We start from the raw sequence: 17,872 nt of genomic DNA on the forward strand, positions 1-17,872 counted from the left end.
TGCGCTCTGGCACTTCCTCGCTTTAACTGACATTTGCGCGGTTGTGTGACGTACCAAAACAAAATTGATGTCAACTTTTTTTTTTTATTTCACACAAATAGAGCTTTCTTATGGGGGTATTTATCTCTGCGGTTTTTATTTTTTGCGCTATAAACAAAAGTGACAATTTAAAAAGGGAAAAGAAAAAAAATCAAACAAATGTATTCATTAGTTTAGGCCAATATGTATACTGCTACATATTTTTTGAAAAAAAAAAATCCCAATAAGCATATATTGATTTGTTTGCGCAAAAGTTATAGTATCTACAAAATAGGGGATAGATTTAGGGATTCTTAATTTTATTTATTTTTGTTTTTACTGGTAATGGCAGTGACCTGCGACTTTTAGCGGGACTGTGGCAGACAAATCTGACCTTAACTGACACTTTCCCCCGGTCGTCTTCCAGGTCAGCACACACAGGAAACACATTGCCAGTAATTTCTTTAAAAGGCGGTCCATGGTCAGTCCTAGTGTTTCCTCCGTCCAGAGGAGACATGTTGCCTGAAGGGACCGCTGGAGGCTCCATCTCCGAAGGGCTGAACTGGGGCATGTGTCTCATGGCAAGCAGGGGAGAGCACGGTATGAGCTTCTGGGCTGCGGGGGTGCGTGCACCCTTACTGTATGGTTGGTGGAGGAGGATGTATGTGTGGCCATGGGCAACCCTCCTTAGGCTGCGGGCAGGAGGTGAACCGGATTCTGGCTTCTGAGCCCAGGCTTGGAGAGAGGCGCCAATACACCATCCCTCCGGTGGCTCTGGCAGGGGGTGTGTATCCGTGGAGGTCGCTTGACCCAGAAGACTCAACGTGTCACTTCCGGGGAGGGGTGATGTCATCGACGTGCGCCGGGGAACTGGTCCACCCCCTTAAAGGCGCGGGAAGCTTGAATGGCTGGCTGGTGCCGGTATCGTGGACGTGGCTGCAGCGGACAGCATGGACGCCACAGGAAGGTCGAGGATGATAGTGTCATCTGCCCAGGCTTCAGCGGGTCACAGGTAGGTACCAGTGGGTGACCCTTTGTTTTCCAGTTTGGGAACAGCTAGCTAGATGGTGGTGGTCTCTAGCGGGCTGGGGCACTACATGGGTTAGTAAGGTGTCACTGGGTGTGCACACTGTTTAGCGGGTTGAGTATACTTTTTCCTCACAGCCATGGGCCCCTGTGTTTGTCTTGGCTGGCCAAGCCTCCTAAAGAGCCAAAGCCCACTCCCAGAAAGCTGTGTGCAAAATGTGCTACCCAGATGCCCTTGGAATACACAGAGCCGCTATGCCAAGTGTGCATTGACAGACTGGTTAAAAAACAGTCAGATGCAATCTACACAAAAATCTTTGGATCTGTGAGGGAGGACATGGCTATTACCTTTAAGGATCTTAAAAAATTTATTGCAGATGTTAAACCTCCAACAGCTCCCTCTGGAAGTTCCTCTCCCATAGCTGCGCCAAGATCGGTCGTCGCAGGCGACGGCGAGGGAACGAGCGGGTAGCAGCGCGGTTAGCGTAATTGCCACCGACGGTTGAGATTTGATGAGGAGAAGAGAAAAAGGGGCCCAAGTACAAATTGTCCCTGGAAGACTTAGAGGACTTACTTGGGGCCATATATGAGACTTTGGAGATTGAGGAAGAAAAATAACTTCCATCAAAACATGACCTGATGATGTATCAAGGTCTTAGGAAGAGATAGTATTCCTGGTCCACCAGGTGATGTCGGACGTCGTGAGGAATGAGTGGGCAGACCCAGAAAAGAATCCCTCCTTTGCCACTAGTCATAAGATGCGGTTCCCTTTCAGTGACGATCCATAGGAAGTGTGGGATAAAAATCCGAAATTGGATGCACAACTATCCAAAGTTTCCAAAAAAAAATATTCATTGGCCTTTCAAGATATGGGGCATCTTAAAGATTGCACGGATAAGAGGGACGACATTATCCTAAAGAGAACGTGGGAAACAAGTGTCGCCAGCCTGAAGCTGGTACTCGCCACTTCTGTGGCAAGAAACCTAGAATTTTGGCTCTCCCAACTGCAAGACCATATAAAAACTGGCACACCTAGGGAAGAAATTTTGAAGACCCTAGCGATTCTCTCCAAGGCAGTCGGGTACATAGCAGATGTGTCCACAGAGTCCGTCAAGCTGGCAGCAAGATCAGGAGGACTAGCGTGGCAGCCACACGCGCTATTTGGATGAAAACCTGGTCAGGGGACCCTGCATCCAAAATAAGGGCTATGCAATCTCCCATTCTTCGGAGACTATTTGTTCAGGACAGGCTTGGACGAAGCCTTAAAAAGAACGGCAGACACGAAGAAAAGTTCCTGACCGAAAAACGCAAACCTCCAAAAAGTTTTTTTTTATTTTGTGGACGAAGAGAGCGTCCACAAGAAAAAAAAAAAAGACTACCCCCAAAACGAACTGGACTGGTCACAAGGGGAAGCCAAAGAGTAATGTCCTCCTTTTGGCTCTTCTAACCAAACCCCAAAACAATGACGACAGATCGTCAGTAGGAGGAAGGCTGGCTACCTTCCTACCTCAATGGCAGAAGACAACAGCCAGTCAATTCATTCTAGACATAAGTGCAAGGAGTTACTTCCTGAAACTCAATTGTCATCCTCCAGAGAGATTTTTATTAATGAAACTTCCCAGGAATCCCGAAAAAGCAAGGGCTCTCTCATTGTTGCTGGGGGGAGACGGTAGACCAGACAGTCCTTCAGTCCCAGAGAAAGAGAAACAAAAGTGTTTTTACTCTCATGTGTTTGTGATCAAAAAATCTTCCAGGAAGTTTTGACTTGATATTAAATCTAAAACCCCTGACGGTACACACGGCTTGCCTACAGGTCATTTGTTTTGGGCTCTCCCCGGGAACCACTACAGACGAGGTGGTGAGATTCTCATAACGGATTGTACCAGGCTATCATTTATTGGATGCCCTATTTTTTAACGTGTTTGTAAGTTCAATGTAATAAGGGAGGGGTGTTTTTTTTGGATATTAAAAGCTTTACAGTTTTACACTATGAGGCTTCCTCTCTCCTTATTTGCCCGAGTACTAATTATAGCTTTCAGCTGACTGGATCTGGGTGAATTAGAAGACAAGAGTGCTGGCCTCCCTATTTGCTGATCGGTCGTTGTGGATTGGATTGATGTTTGTTTGGCAGCGATCCCAGCCACTTCACATACACCACAAGGCATTCGATTGATCTTTCTGGTGAGTGCAATTCCTAGAGGGATCTCAAGCATTAGATGTATCGATTGTTGAAGTTTTTAAACAACTGAATCACTTATGAACATTTATTTGCAAAGCACTATGGCTTCTCCAGTTTTAAACAGGTGAATTACTTATGAACTTTTATTTGTAAAACACTATGGCTTCTCCAGTTTTCAGCTGAATATACAGATTTTTGAGCTTCTATTTAAAATCTTTAGCGCTGCTGAAGTTTTGAAAGATTACCTTTTGATTGAAATTATTCCAAATCGTAGTTTTGATTGCTTCCCTTGTTTCAGGAATTTTGCTCTTTTACTTCATTTATTATTTTCCTAAGCGCCGGATAAGTGATCGTTTGTCTGAGAGCTTTTGTGTAGTGCCCTGGAAGACTACTGGAAACAGTTACTGGTAAAAACTAACTCTGCTTTTCTAGGACCAGTGACACCAATACAGTGATCTGTGCTGAAAAAAAAAATGCACTGATCACTGTATAAATGACACTGGCAGGGAAGGTTCCAACCTTGGCTGCTGTTTGCCTGTCAACTGTATTACTTGGGATGTAGACTTCCTCAGCTGGCAGTGTCTGCATTCTGGAGTGGTCTCTGCATCCCAGGTTTAATAACAAAGGACAGGGATGTCTCTAGGTACTGCGATCCTTTTGCAGAAGTAGTGGATGCTCGAATGGCTCCATGGGATCAATACAAACCGATCTAAGCATTTCTTCCTCTAAAACTTTTTTTTTTTCTTTTGACTGCTTTGCAGAACTGAGATAGGAGGGTATTCTGGTGATCCTCATTGCTCAGAATTAAGCAAGGCTCTTGTGGTACTTCAGACTCGTAATATTTTTAGTAGATGCTTTGTGTGCTCTACCAAATCATCTGGATCTTTGTCTCAAAGGCACATTTGCTACACTGCTTCAGAGTTGTTCTGAGGGACAAGGGAATCTCTGATTTGGTGATGATAAAAGCTAGGGAGTCTACTACTTGCAAGATGTATCATTCAGGGCCGTCTTTAATATTGATTGGGCCCTGGGCCCCCCCCATTCTGAGACATACAAAAAATAGCAGGTGGACTCTGAATCAATTTACTGCAGCGATTGCAGTTGGTTGTCAGAGGTTACAGCCTATCCTTACTGCTCACTGGCGGGTTGCTAGAGGTTACAGCACATAATTTCTGCTTGCGGATTGGTTGCTAGAGGTTACAGCACATAATTTCTGCTTGCGGATTGGTTGCTAGAGGTTATTGCACATTATTAGCGCTCACTGATTAGCTGCTAGGGGTTACAGCACTTCATTACCATTCACTGATTGGTTGCTAGAAATTACAGCAGATCACTACTGTTCAATGATTGGTTGCTACAGGTTAATGCACATTATTACCACTCACTGAGAAGTGGAGCAATCCCAAATAATTGAGCAAGTAAAGCGGCACATTAATATAAATACTACAGGAGATGATCAGAGACTGCAAATATACTGCAGGAGAGCATTAGACACTACAAATATACTGCAGGAGACCAGAGACTGCGGACATGCTACATGTGACAATCAAAGACTGCAGACATTATACAGGAGATGGTCAGAGAACTTTCAGCAATGCACAGCTTTACAGCTGAACACAGCTCAGGGTTTCAGCAGTCAGGCATTTTATGGATGTAAGGCCACACCTGGCCAGCCGAGCTCACTGCATATATTCAGAGGTCCGGGGGCGGGGCTTACACTCTCTGCTCTCACTACAAGTGCTCCACTCTGAGCATACAGGCATGGGGTGGGGTTAGAGCATCAGTGGAGCCCCCGCCACTTCCCCGTGACCTTGTATTGCCCGTATAGAGGGGGTGGGGCCTGAAGCTCCACTGATATTCCCACTCTGATCACTGCTCTGTTCCGAGCATACAGGCTGTATATGGGGGGGGGGGGGTGTGTCAGAGCAGCTCCCGGCCCCACCTTCTCTCTGCTGCCTAGCTCGGGAATACAACCTCCTGTGTACTCTATGCGCTCTGTAAAGCATCATCGGGGCCCTAATTTGTGGGTAGCACAGGCTCAATGCTTTGGGCCCTCCAACAAAGATTGGGCCCAGGGCAGGTGCCCCATTTGCCCTGCGTTAAAAACAGCCCTGGTATCATTGGACGTGGGAGGTATAGTTCACTAGTATGAGCCTCTGGGATTCTAACATAGGAGATTTTCTTTGGGACAAATCCTCCTCCCTACAGCTGGGTGTGGACTAGCATTTGGTTCTAATTTCTATTAGACCTCATACACACAGGGTCCCTGCTCTCCTCTCCTGCTGGTTGCGGGGGATCTGTCAGGATGGAGAGCGGGGGAAGGGACCAGTAAATATGTAATTTACTGGCCCCTTCCTGTTATGAATTGGACACAGTGAGCAATTGCTCCTGTGATAACTGAGCAGAGTAAACTGTGATTTCTCTGCTTCAAATAATGAATGGAGAGGAGCCTCTGTCTCCTGTTCAGTCATCTTTAGTGCTGAGAAAGGGACTGGGGAATCTGTGTCCTCAGTCCCTTGCTCTGTCTCAAAGGGGAGGTGTCAGGGATCTGTTCAGACCCCTGATATCTCACAAAAGCCCCCCAACAGGGCTGATAAGAAAAACAAAACAAATATTTAAATTGTAAAAAATAAAATTAAAAAATTAGATACCCCAACCCCCTCACCCCAAAAGCATTGTGAAAAAAATTAAAAACAAATTAAATTGTAAAAATAAATGACTTGACACATCCACTGCCACATACCCCCTTCCCCAGAAGCACTGTGATTTTTTTTTTTTTAAATAAACAAAACTGTAAAAAAAATAATAGATAAAAACAAGAAACCACTGACAGCATCCATTGCTCTCCTGACACTGTCCCCTCTCCTCCAATCATTGTGAAAAATAAATGGAAAAAAAAAAGCATTTTGAAAAAAATACAAAAAAATTAAATTATGTAAAAATAAAGAACTACCGACACCGTCCACTGCTCTACTGACACATACTACCCACTGCGCTGTATACTCTACACATGCACATTATACCCACCTAAATACACTCCTCTCCTACACATACCCACCATCATACACCTCTCCTGCACATAATACGCAACCTCCCAGAAATTAGTTTTTTTAAGGTTGGGATGTCTGACAAACCCTGGGATATGACCTATCTGTATTTGCCATGCTGCAGACAACTTATGAGTATAACGCGGTGTATATGATCTATTGCATTGGATGAGGCATCAAAGTTCATGTGTTAGACATTGTACGGTTAAAGGAATCGGCCAATCCTCTCTCTCGACAGCCCCACAGGTTGTGTTTTTGTTTATAGCTGTTCTTAAGCGTATAGAGTATTATTTTTGTGATGTAGTGTACTATACTTACCTGGACATCTAGGTGACAGGCACTATTAGGATTATTTTAGAGGATGAATATAGGGCCAACGGTTTGCGCAGCACTTTATTAGGGTCACTTTAAGAGGTTGTTGGGCGGGAGCACAGAGAAGTACTTAAGCATGATTGACAGCTTGTCCCACCATATGTCCTGAAGAAGTCCTGGTAGTGGGTGGGACAAAACGCATCAATGTGACATAGAACCATGCATGGCCACCCCAACAGTTTGTAAGATTGAGCCAGTTTTCCTGGTGTAGGGTACTGGGAGAGAAGGAGAAAAGTCAGCCTCTTATTAGGCATGCTTGGATGGGGTGCACATTGGCGGTAGACAACCATAATGCTGACTAGATGGACTTTACACAGCGAGTACCAGAAGACTCCACAGTGATCCCTGTACAGGTCATAACAGCTGCGTTTAACTAGCACAGGCTGGACTTGGGGCACGGAGACGAGGTTGAGGTACAGATTCTCAGTCCCAGCTTACCTTCTAAAACAGGTCCCGCATGCTTTCTACGGTGTTGAACTAGACTGTTATGTTATCTCATTACAGTACTGAATACCCTGTGATTTTATCGGCTGCATGGTTGGCTTTACAGCTCACTCTATATTTGATGGTATACTTGTTTTTGCCAGCTATTCAACTACTCACCTAAGGCATGATTGCAGCTCACCTATCCATCCAATGATTTGAGAATGGCTCACCATTCATCTGTATCGCATCAATCTACAGCTGAGTCTCTCTTTCTTTATTGACCACAGCAGCTGCGCACTTGTGCATGTAGACAATTTTATTGAGTACCCTCACTCACTGCAGCATATCACATGCATATCCATCAGGTCCTATACTGTCATTGCTCCCATGTATGCTTAGCCTGGTGTGTTAGAAGTGTCACCTCTCTTGATGGGGATGTCTCAGCTGCTTCTGCCTTATTTAGTTGGGTGCTGTTTATTAGTGTAAGTATAGAGTTTTAGGTACTGTGGTTTATGTCTTGAACTTTACCAGCATTTGGCCATTTTGACATTTCCAACTGTTGGTGTTTTGGCTACATACTCACAGCTCCTGCAGGGTAGTGGGTATTTGGGTGGCTGGGGGGTTTGGGAGGGCTGCATGGGTGGCTTGGTGGGTGGGGAGTGGTACCTGTGATACAATGTTTTTACTTGTATGTCTTTTGATACTAATAAAACATTTTGAGAAGGTAACCATGTGCGTGTATGTTCTCTCTTTTTTTGTGAACTGATTAAGCACCAGACATTGTATCTTGTCTATCACACAACTCAACAGTTGAAGCAAAACCAGTGTACGGTAATGGTTACCTATGCACCAGTGGTCAGGGAACATAGCTTAGTGCAGCATCACCTATAGCAGTCCCAGTTCCTATACGCCAAGTGAGCCTAGACTACTGGGAGGTACATGGCTGCCCCCAGGAATGCCATGTTCACTGGCCAGCATGTACAGAAGGCTGAAAAAAAGGAAGAACAAAAGAGTTCCTGTGGTTTCAAGAGTGTAGTTGTCTTCATGGGATGGCTGTAATTGGTGTCTCCTGGGAACATAGTCAGTTGGATGTGCAGATGGGTCAAGTTCAGGTGGTAGGCAGGGACATAGTCAGCAAACAGGTAGAAACATGACCAATAAACAAGCCATAGTAAGGCCCCTTTCACACTGGGGCAGGGGTAAAGTTCCGCTATTGTTAGTGGTGCTTTACCGTCAGTATTCGGCCGCTATCGGGGCGGTTTTACCCCCCGCTAGCCAACAAGTAGAGAGGCACCTATGGGTGCAGTCGGTTTTATAAAATAACACTTTAATAAATCAAATAAACTCACATAAGCAAGAAGAAAACAGGCGTATGGTATCCGATGTCAAAAGGTGACGCTCCCGAATCTGTGCTGTGGATGTAATCAGGGCTCTTCCAGATGATGTGAAAGCCGGCTAGGGAAGGCGGCTTCAGAACGAGGCTTTATACACAGGAGACGGCTGGCTGCAGAGGGGTGGCGTCATCGATAGTGAACGCGTTTTCTGGCATGCGCACTTGGGTGTACTGCAAGTCGCGCCCCTTTCTCAACAGACATGGTCTGATTACCATAGGAAGTGGTTAAAAAGGAGGTGGGGGAGGAAGCGGGGGTGGAGAAAGCGGGAGCAGAATGACATTGAAAGAAATTATATATGTACAATGCTCTAGAAGCTGTTACAAGTAATAAAAAGGGGGCATATGAGAAACCCGATGCTGAGGGGCAATGAAGGAAAACTATATACAATAACCCCATTACGTAATGCATATGTATATTGTAACTATTTAGATGAGATATAAATGGGATATGACAAATATATAAAAAGTGAGAGAGAGACGAACTCGCAAACCACCAATGCGCATGCATGGAAACAGCCCTCATTTTTGTGGATGACCTCTGAGAACTAACTGGAATAATAAAATATATAATATATTATACAAACATACTGGAATTCCGGGACAAAGTAACTGCTAACACCAGTACCTATACAGACCATAATAAATGAAAAATGCATAATGATGAAACAAAAAAATGATAATAATAAAAATATATATATAAGAAATGAATTAAATAGGCTGGCATATTGGGTGCAGTACTAGGTATCATAAGAGGTGATAAACAATGATGAGTACATGATAAATATATATATATATATATAAATAAATATGAACATGCACGTAAGTTTGAGGTCTATAGGAAAAAAGTGGCATCCAATAAGCCTAAAAGCAATGATTTATAAAAAATAATTTAAAAAAATATATAAATTATATAAAAATTACCACCTCGAATCAATAAGGGATATATGAATAAAAAGGATAGGGAAAAATGTAAGTGATATATAAAAACCATACACATAAAATATATATATGTATATAAATATATAATCATATAAAATCATGTATATAAAGGCAGGAGGACTAAATCAGTGAATGGGACCAGACGAGATATTATAGAATGGTGGAGATCTCTATTCCTTCATTCATACCGCCGGGTGAAAGAACAGCTAAATTATAAATCCAGAACGTTTCTCTGGCACAAAGTTTTTTGAAACGTTCTGCAGCTGGGAAAGATTTAGAAATTTGTTTGATCACCCAAACTTTCATTTTTCATTTAAAAGGAAAACCTCTGAAGCAATCACGTGAACTAGTCCATCAACTGTCCATTTTACCACCACCTTCCACCATCAATATAAGAAAATGGAAAAAATCTTGGCAAATCATTGGAGCATACGACTACAAGATCCACTCCTGAAACCTTTTATACCAAGGCTCAAGGTCACATATCGTAGAGCGTCCAATCCTAAAATGAAAATAGCCCCCAGCAAAATTCGATCCAGATGTACCTCTCCTGACAAGCCTGTACTCGTTCCATTAGTTGGGATGTTCCAGTGTCGCAAATCGTTATGCAAAACATGTAAATTTGTTCGACACATTCCAAAATTCATTTACCACCAAGGGGGTCACCCACACGTTGAGGGACTTTTACAACTGTTCATCAGACTTCGTCATTTAGGGACTCACCTGCCCTTGCGGCCTATTGTATGTGGGCCGCGCGATACGAGCCCTCAGGACAAGGTTCGGCGAACATTGGAGATTCATTGAGGGTGGTATTGATCCTGCTAAAGTTGCACATAGTGTGCCAAAACATTTTACCCAAGCTCACCAACAATCCACGGAAGGGCTGCAAGTTTGGGTGATCAAATTTCTAAATCTTTACCAGCTGCAGAACGTTTCAAAAAACTTTGTGCCAGAGAAACGTTCTGGATTTATAATTTAGATGTTCTTTCACCCGGCGGTATGAATGAAGGAATAGAGATCTCCACCATTCTATAATATCTCGTCTGGTCCCATTCACTGATTTAGTCCTCCTGCCTTTATATACATGATTTTATATTTATATACATATATATTTATGTGTATGTTTTTATATATCACTTACATTTTTCCCTATCCTTTTTATTCAAGGTGGTAATTTTTATATAATTTATATTTTTATAATTTTATATATCATTGCTCTGAGGCTTATTGGATGCCACTTTTTTCCTATAGACCTCAAACTTACGTGTATGTTTATATATACATATTTTTATCATGTACTCATCATTGTTTATCACCTCTTATGATACCTAGTACTGCACCCAATATGCCAGCCTATTTCATTCATTTCTTATATATATTTTTATATTTTTATTTTCTTTATTATCATTTTTTGTTTCATCATTATGCATTTATTATGGTCTGTATAGGTACTGGTGTTAGCAGTTACTTTGTCCCGGAATTCCAGTATGTTTGTATACATATATTATATATTTTATTATTCCAGTTAGTTCTCAGAGGTCATCCACAAAAATGAGGGCTGTTTCCATGCATGCGCATTGGTGGTTTGCAAGTTCGGCGCTCTCTCTTTCACTTTTTATATATTTGTCATATCCCATTTATATCTCATCTAAATAGTTACAATATACATTAGATTGTAAGCTCTAAGGAGCAGGGCCCTCTGATTTCTACTGTATCAAATTGTATTGTATTTGTACTGTTTACCCTCAAGTTGTAAAGCGCTACGTAAACTGTTGGCGCTATATAAATACTGTATAATAATAATAATAATATGCATTACGTAATGGGGTTAATGTATATAGTTTTCCTTCATTCCCCCTCAGCATCGGGTTTCTCATATGCCCCCTTTTTATTACTTGTAACAGCTTCTAGAGCATTGTACATATATCATTTCTTTCATTGTCATTCTGCTCCCGCTTTCTCCGCCATCCCCTTTTTAACCACCTCCTATGGTAATCAGACCATGTCTGTTGAGAAAGGGGCGCGACTTGCAGTACACCCAAATGCGCATGCCCAGGAAATGCGTCCACTATCGATGACGCCATCCCTCTGCAGCCAGCCGTCTTCTGTGTGTCAAGCCTAGTTCTGAGGCCGCCTTCCCTAGCCGGCTTTCACATCATCTGGAAGAGCCCTGATTACATCCACGGCACAGACTGCTTTTGGCACAGATCTGGGAGCGTCACCTTTTGACATCGGATACCATATGCCTTTTTTCTTCTTGCTTATGTGAGTTTATTTGATTTATTAGTGTTATTTTATGAAAACGACTGCACCCAGAGGCGCCTCTCTACTTGTTGTCTTGCAGCCCCAGGATTATGGTTTCTCTCCTACTATGATGGCAGCCCTGCTTGCTTCCTTTGGACGTTTTTATCCCTTCACTAGCATTATTACATAGACTTATTAGCCTGTGTTTGCTATATGGACTATTGAACGTCTCAATTCCCGTTTCATGAACTTTATTTAGATATTATCTATCAGCAGATGTAGTTTTTGGTCTTATGTGAATCCTGAGTTGTTGTGCCTACACTTGTTAGTATTACCCCCCCCCCCCCGCTAGTGGCCGAGAAAGGGTTAACAACCACCGCAAAGCGCCTCTGCAGAGGCGCTTTGCCGACGGTATAGCCGTGCTGTGCCATTGATTTCGATGGGAAGGAGCGGTGTATACAACGCTCCGAAGATGCTGCTAGCACGACTTTTTGCCGGCGGTATAGCCGTGCTGTGCCATTGATTTCAATGGGAAGGAGCGGTGTATACAACGCTCCGAAGATGCTGCTAGTACGACTTTTTTTTCCTGTCCTGGTAGCGCACCGCTCCAGTGTGCGCTAAGCCTCGGGGCTTTCACACTGGAGACACAGCAGCGGCTGTTTCAGGTCGGTTTGCAGGCGCTATTTTTAGCGCAATAGCGAATGCAAACCGCCCCAATGTGAAAGGGGCCTTAGTATAGGCAGAGGTTACATTGCACTGGTATGACAGTTGTCAGGAACACTGTTGCTGACTGCACTGGTTTGGTGATAGTGGGAATTGTGTAGCAGTGATCAGGAACACTATTGCCAACTTACACTGGTCTGGTGATGCTGGGGACTAGTGTGGCAGCAATCAGGAACACACTGCTGACACTGGGACTGGTGTGGTGAAAATCAGGGACACCAATGCTGGCTTACCAAAAGAGGCAAAAATGGGACAACATTCCTCTCCCAAAATTCCAGCAAATGGTCTCAATTCCCAGGTGTTGTCAGAGTGTTTTTTAAAATGGTCCATTTTCGCAGTTTAAACATTTAATATGTTTTCTACTGTGAATAAAATATGGGTTTATGAGATTTGCAAATCATTGCATTCTCTTTTTATGTAGATGTTACACAGCGCCTCAGGTTTTTTGCATTTGGGTTGTAGCCACACTCTGGTGAGGGGAGGGGGAAAATCGGATAAAACTTGGTTAAATCTCTCTCTTTAACCCCCCCCCCCCCCCCCTCCTCAACCTATGCCCCCTTTAGCTACAGAGACAGTGGCCGGAGGTATATGCATGTCGCGGCTGAGATGCTTTGCAGCTGTGGCAAGAATTAAACCCCCTGTACGCCCGCTGTTCATAACCCATTCAAGTGAATAGGGTTGTTTCTGCGGAGTCCAAGGGGTTGAAGCAGGTGGTAAGGAGGCGATGCAATGCTTCACGGCCTGTAAAATGCTCTCTGAAGAGCGATCCAAACACAGATGGCTCTTCAGAGAGCATTGCACACACGAACAAGTCTTTATGGGGACAGCATTACTGGTGTAGCGGTGATCATGGACACTGACTGGATTGGTGGAGATCAAGGACACTGGACTGGCAGATGACATTGTACTGTTGGGGCGGTGACCAGAGACAATGGCTGGCAGCACTGACATACAGTGATATCAGAGCAGCCAGCCACTGCAGATGATCATCACCACAGCAGTACAATGTCACCATATGGACATGGCACTTTCATTGGTGACAGTATGTTAAAAATATTTTGTTTTTTTTTTTACATACTGGCACTGTATGTGTCACCATAATCACACTGTACTTGCTATGGGGAATGACTCAGTGGTCACAGATAACACACTGAGGTGCGGTTCTGGGGGGGCGAATTAGTACCTCTTCCCAGAACAATGCTAGTCCCCATCAGTCATTTATGTACAGTGGCTGGGCAGGAGGTGGTTTAAGGTTACTCACATCATGTTCATATCCCTGCTGCCTGCCTGTTACCTTGCCATGGCTCAGAGAGCTGGGGGTGAGGGTGACAAACCTGTAATGCTTGATAGCGTACACTGCGGAGGAAGCACCAATTTCTAAAACATGGTTTCAAAAAACGTAACTAAATGAAATTAGTTACATCAAATGTACTAAAGCTGCCTTAGGCCTGATTCACACCAATGCATTTTTAGTGCATTTTGCACTAAAGCCATTTAACATGGTTTCCTATGGAACACGTTGTGTAGTGAAAATCTGCAAAATGCACAAAAAATGCATAGGTGTGAATCAGGCCTTCGTATTATTGAAAAGTGTAACGCTTATCAGGTGTTCAAAATATTCTACTATTTTTACATATTAAAAAACGAACGGTATCTTTCTTTGCGGTATACAGCAGTTTGCTATGTAGTACTTGAAGAATGTAAAGGTAAAACACACATACACTTTTAGCGGAGTCCATTTAGCTTTAATAAATATGATCTTATACTTCATATTTATTTTTCTCAGGGCGCATTTAAAGATTCAGGGTTGCTTCAAGGCACTGTATGCTGTAAAATCCATCCAATTCTGAAAAAGTGGTTGAAGGAAACCTAAATGTGGAAAATGAAGGATGGGCAGTCCAGATTGTTCCTTTTTACAAAACTAAAATGGTCAGTGATATTAGGTGTGATGAGGAGGGAGCTGTACACTACCAGCACAATGACCCCCACCCACTCAGTATGACAAGGAGGGAGCTGTACACGGGGCAGCACAGGGATCCCCACACAGTGTGACAAGGAGAAAGCTGTGCACTGACAGTTACAAGTCCGCGGAGGAGCAGCAGCAGAAGAGTGACTGTCTTATTCCTATAGGAGAAGGTCTTATCGTCTGTCTGTTTTGCCAGATTTCCTTTTACCAGCCAGTAAATGTTTGGGTTTAAGATCAAACACATGCCTATCAGCCTCTCCTTTCTTGCTCATTTGGTTCATTTTCCTCTGGGATTTCTTCATGATCACTTTGGCTTTCTTTGCCATCTAAATAAATAAAAAACAAAGCAATGATGACAATGATACTAATATTCATTGTTATAATTACAGTTTAAATTCTAGCTATATCAAGAGCTGAAATAATCATCATTGCTAATCTCTGCTTAACACATGTGTACAGATCTAATGCACATGAGGTGTGCAGTGCGAAAAATAGGATTTTAATGACAGCTTACCTGTAAAATCCTTTTCTTTTGAAGTACATCACGGGACACAGAGCCATAGTAATTACTATGTGGGTTATAGGCCACCTTCAGGTGATGGACACTGGCACATCCTAAACAGAAAGTTGCCTCCCTATATAACCCCTCCCTTACCGGGAGCATCTCAGTTTTGTAGCAAAGCAATACACGTGTATACCAGAAAGAGGGGAGGGACCTCTGCGTCCCATGATGTACTTCAAAAGAGAAGGATTTTACAGGTAAGCTGTTATAAAAATCTTATTTTATTTAATTGTACATCATGGGACACAGAGCCATAGTAATTACTATGTGGGATGTCCCAAAGCAATGCCAACTGAGGGGAGGGAGACACAACAAAAGCAAGGCACCATGAGATCAGAGGACTTATACTGCTGCCTGCAGTACACTGCACCCAAATGTCTTTTACATCCACCTGATAGAATCTGGTAAATGTATGGATTGAAGACCAAGTTGCGGCCTTTCAGAAATGAGCAATGGAGGCTTGGTGATGCACTGCCCACGAAGCACTAACAGCCCTAGAGGAGTGCGTTTTGATTTAAGAGGGTGGAATCTACGTCTTTAAACCATAAGCTTAAATGATTACTTGTCGAATCTATTTAGAATAGTAGATTTTGATGCTGCCTGTCCTCTTTTAGGACCTTCAGGCAACACAAACAAAACATCCATTTTCTGAATCTGAGCAATCGCCTGTAAGTAGACTTTGACTGCTCTCGCCACATCAAGAGAATGCAGTGTTTTTTCTTCCAAAGAACAGGGCTCTGGAAAAATGAAGGTAGAACAATATCCTGGTTTAGATAAAAACCTGATACTACCTTTGGTAAAAAGTTAGGATGAGTATGCAATACTACCTTATCCTTGTGAATAATAAAAATATGGCTCTTTACAAGAAAGAGCATCCCATTCTGATACCCTTCTTGCAGCAGATATGATTACCAGAAAAAAATAGTTTCCTTGTCAAAAAAAAGGACCAAGGGAATATTTTGCATCAGGCCAAAAAAAGGCTGTTTTGTAATGCCGACAAAACTAAATTCAAGTCCCAAGGGTTCAGGGGTTACCTAACCAGAGATTAAGCCGCATTACCCCCTGAATAAAGTTACGAACCAAGGAATGCGAAGAAAGTGGTCGTTGAAATAATACCGATAAGGCTGACACCTGTCCTTAGAAAGCACTCAAGGCCAGCTTTATTTCTCACCCCATCTACAGAAAGAGTCAAGGATTCTACCTTTGACCTATTTCCTGGGGTGCAGCTCACGGTTTCACACCAGGAGACATACGTTTCCCAGACTCCATAATATATAATTATGGAGGCCGGCTCCCTTGCATTAACCAAGGTAGAAAACTACTGAACCTGACAGCCCACGCTTCTTCAGAGTGTGGATCTCAATAGCCAAACCGTTAAATTTAGCGTTTGTAAAGTAGGATGGAACACTGGACCTTGCGAGAGAAGGTCTGGCCGTGATGGTAGGGTCCATGGGTCCCCTACTGCCATCTTTACGATCTCTGCATACCAAGATTTCCTGGGCTCTGCTGGGGGTCACAAGAATTAACGACTTCCCTTCCTGCTTGATCCTGCGAAGAAGTCGTGGACACAGGCAGAATAGGAGGGAATGCATAAATCAGTGAGAACCGACTAAACAGGAAAAGCAAAGCATCTGTTCCTCATGCTAGCGGATCCTTTGTTCTTGACACAAAGTTGTCGATTTTTGTTGAACCTGGACGTAAACAGATCTATGTCTGGGATCCCCCATCTTTGACATATTGACAGGAAGATATCGGGGTGAAGGAACCATTCTCCTGGGAAAAAATGCTGGCGACTCAAGTAGTCCGCCTGCCAATTTTCTATTCCTAGAATGAAGACTGCCGATAGGCAAAGTACATTATTTTCAGCCCAAGATAAGATACGATTCATCTTTCTCTGAGCCGCACAACTTCTTGTTCCCCCTTGGTGATTAATATAGGCCATTGCTGTGGCACTGACGGATTGAATCCTGGCAGGACAATACCGTAAACTGAACGTTCAAGCCCTCAGGACCAAGTGTTCTGCCTGAATTTCTAAAATGTTAATGGGCAAGGCCATTTCTGATCTGGGCCACTTCTCTTGGATAGCTGTCTCTTTCAGGACTGTTCCCCAACCTAAACAAAAAAGGTTGGCATATGTTGGATTTTCCCATTTGCAGATTTTTGGATATTAACCATAAACTGAGGCACCGGCGCACCCAGCCTACAGCACTTGGTATGTATTTCATCCGGGTACTAACCAGGCCCAACCCTGCTTAGCCCCCAAGATCAGACGAGATCGGGCGCTATCAGGGTGATGTGGCCATAGGCTTTGGAGTCAGACACATTGGGAATGTAGAACTTGAACCCTTTGTTTCAAGCCGATAGGATACTGTTTTGCAGCAGTCGTGATGAAACAGAGCTTAAGGAACGACCTCGAATGAGGCCACCATCTTTCCCAACAACCTCATGCAAAGTTGAATAGGAGAAATTCATCTTGCTTCGACCACCTAAATCAGTTCCTTCATGGCGCTGATCTTTGCCTGGGGTATGAATACCCTTTTCTGGGTGTACCTATGATCAGACCCAAGTATTTTAGCCTTCTTCATGGTTTTAAAGAAGATTTCTCCTAGGTTGAGAATCTGACCTAGATATTCCAGGTAGTCCAATGTGCTGACCATACTTTGGTCTAAGCGGGCTACCGACTGGTCTATCAAGAACAGATCGACTAGGTAAACCATAATCGTTATGCCTTGAGCCCTCAATCTGGCTAGAAGAGGAGCCAGAACCTTTGTACTCGAGGTGCATTAGCTTGATCAGAAAGCACAGCTACACACTGAAAATGAAGATTTTCCACTTTGAAAAATAGATATTACTAGTGAGCGAGGAAATAGGCATATGGAGGTATGCATCTTTGACGTCGATTGACGCCAGAAGTTCTCCTCCTTGTAGGATGGAGATAACTGATTGGATTGACTTCATGCAAAAAAAAGAGTGGTTA

General features: G+C 43.3%; 1 protein-coding gene across 1 annotated transcript in view; it reads right to left on the reverse strand.

The window, feature by feature from the left end:
• Positions 1-14,090: 14,090 nt before the first annotated feature.
• GTPBP4 (GTP binding protein 4) overlaps positions 14,091-17,872 on the reverse strand; it is a 45,226-nt gene continuing 41,444 nt past the window's right edge. Inside the window, exon 17 of the mRNA XM_073629906.1 lies at positions 14,091-14,659. Coding sequence (XP_073486007.1) covers positions 14,507-14,659 — 153 coding nt within the window. The 3' untranslated portion in view covers positions 14,091-14,506. The remainder of the gene's footprint in view (positions 14,660-17,872) is intronic.

This window comes from Aquarana catesbeiana, linkage group LG05 (genome assembly GCF_042186555.1).
Source record: "Aquarana catesbeiana isolate 2022-GZ linkage group LG05, ASM4218655v1, whole genome shotgun sequence".
Taxonomy (NCBI): domain Eukaryota; kingdom Metazoa; phylum Chordata; class Amphibia; order Anura; family Ranidae; genus Aquarana; species Aquarana catesbeiana.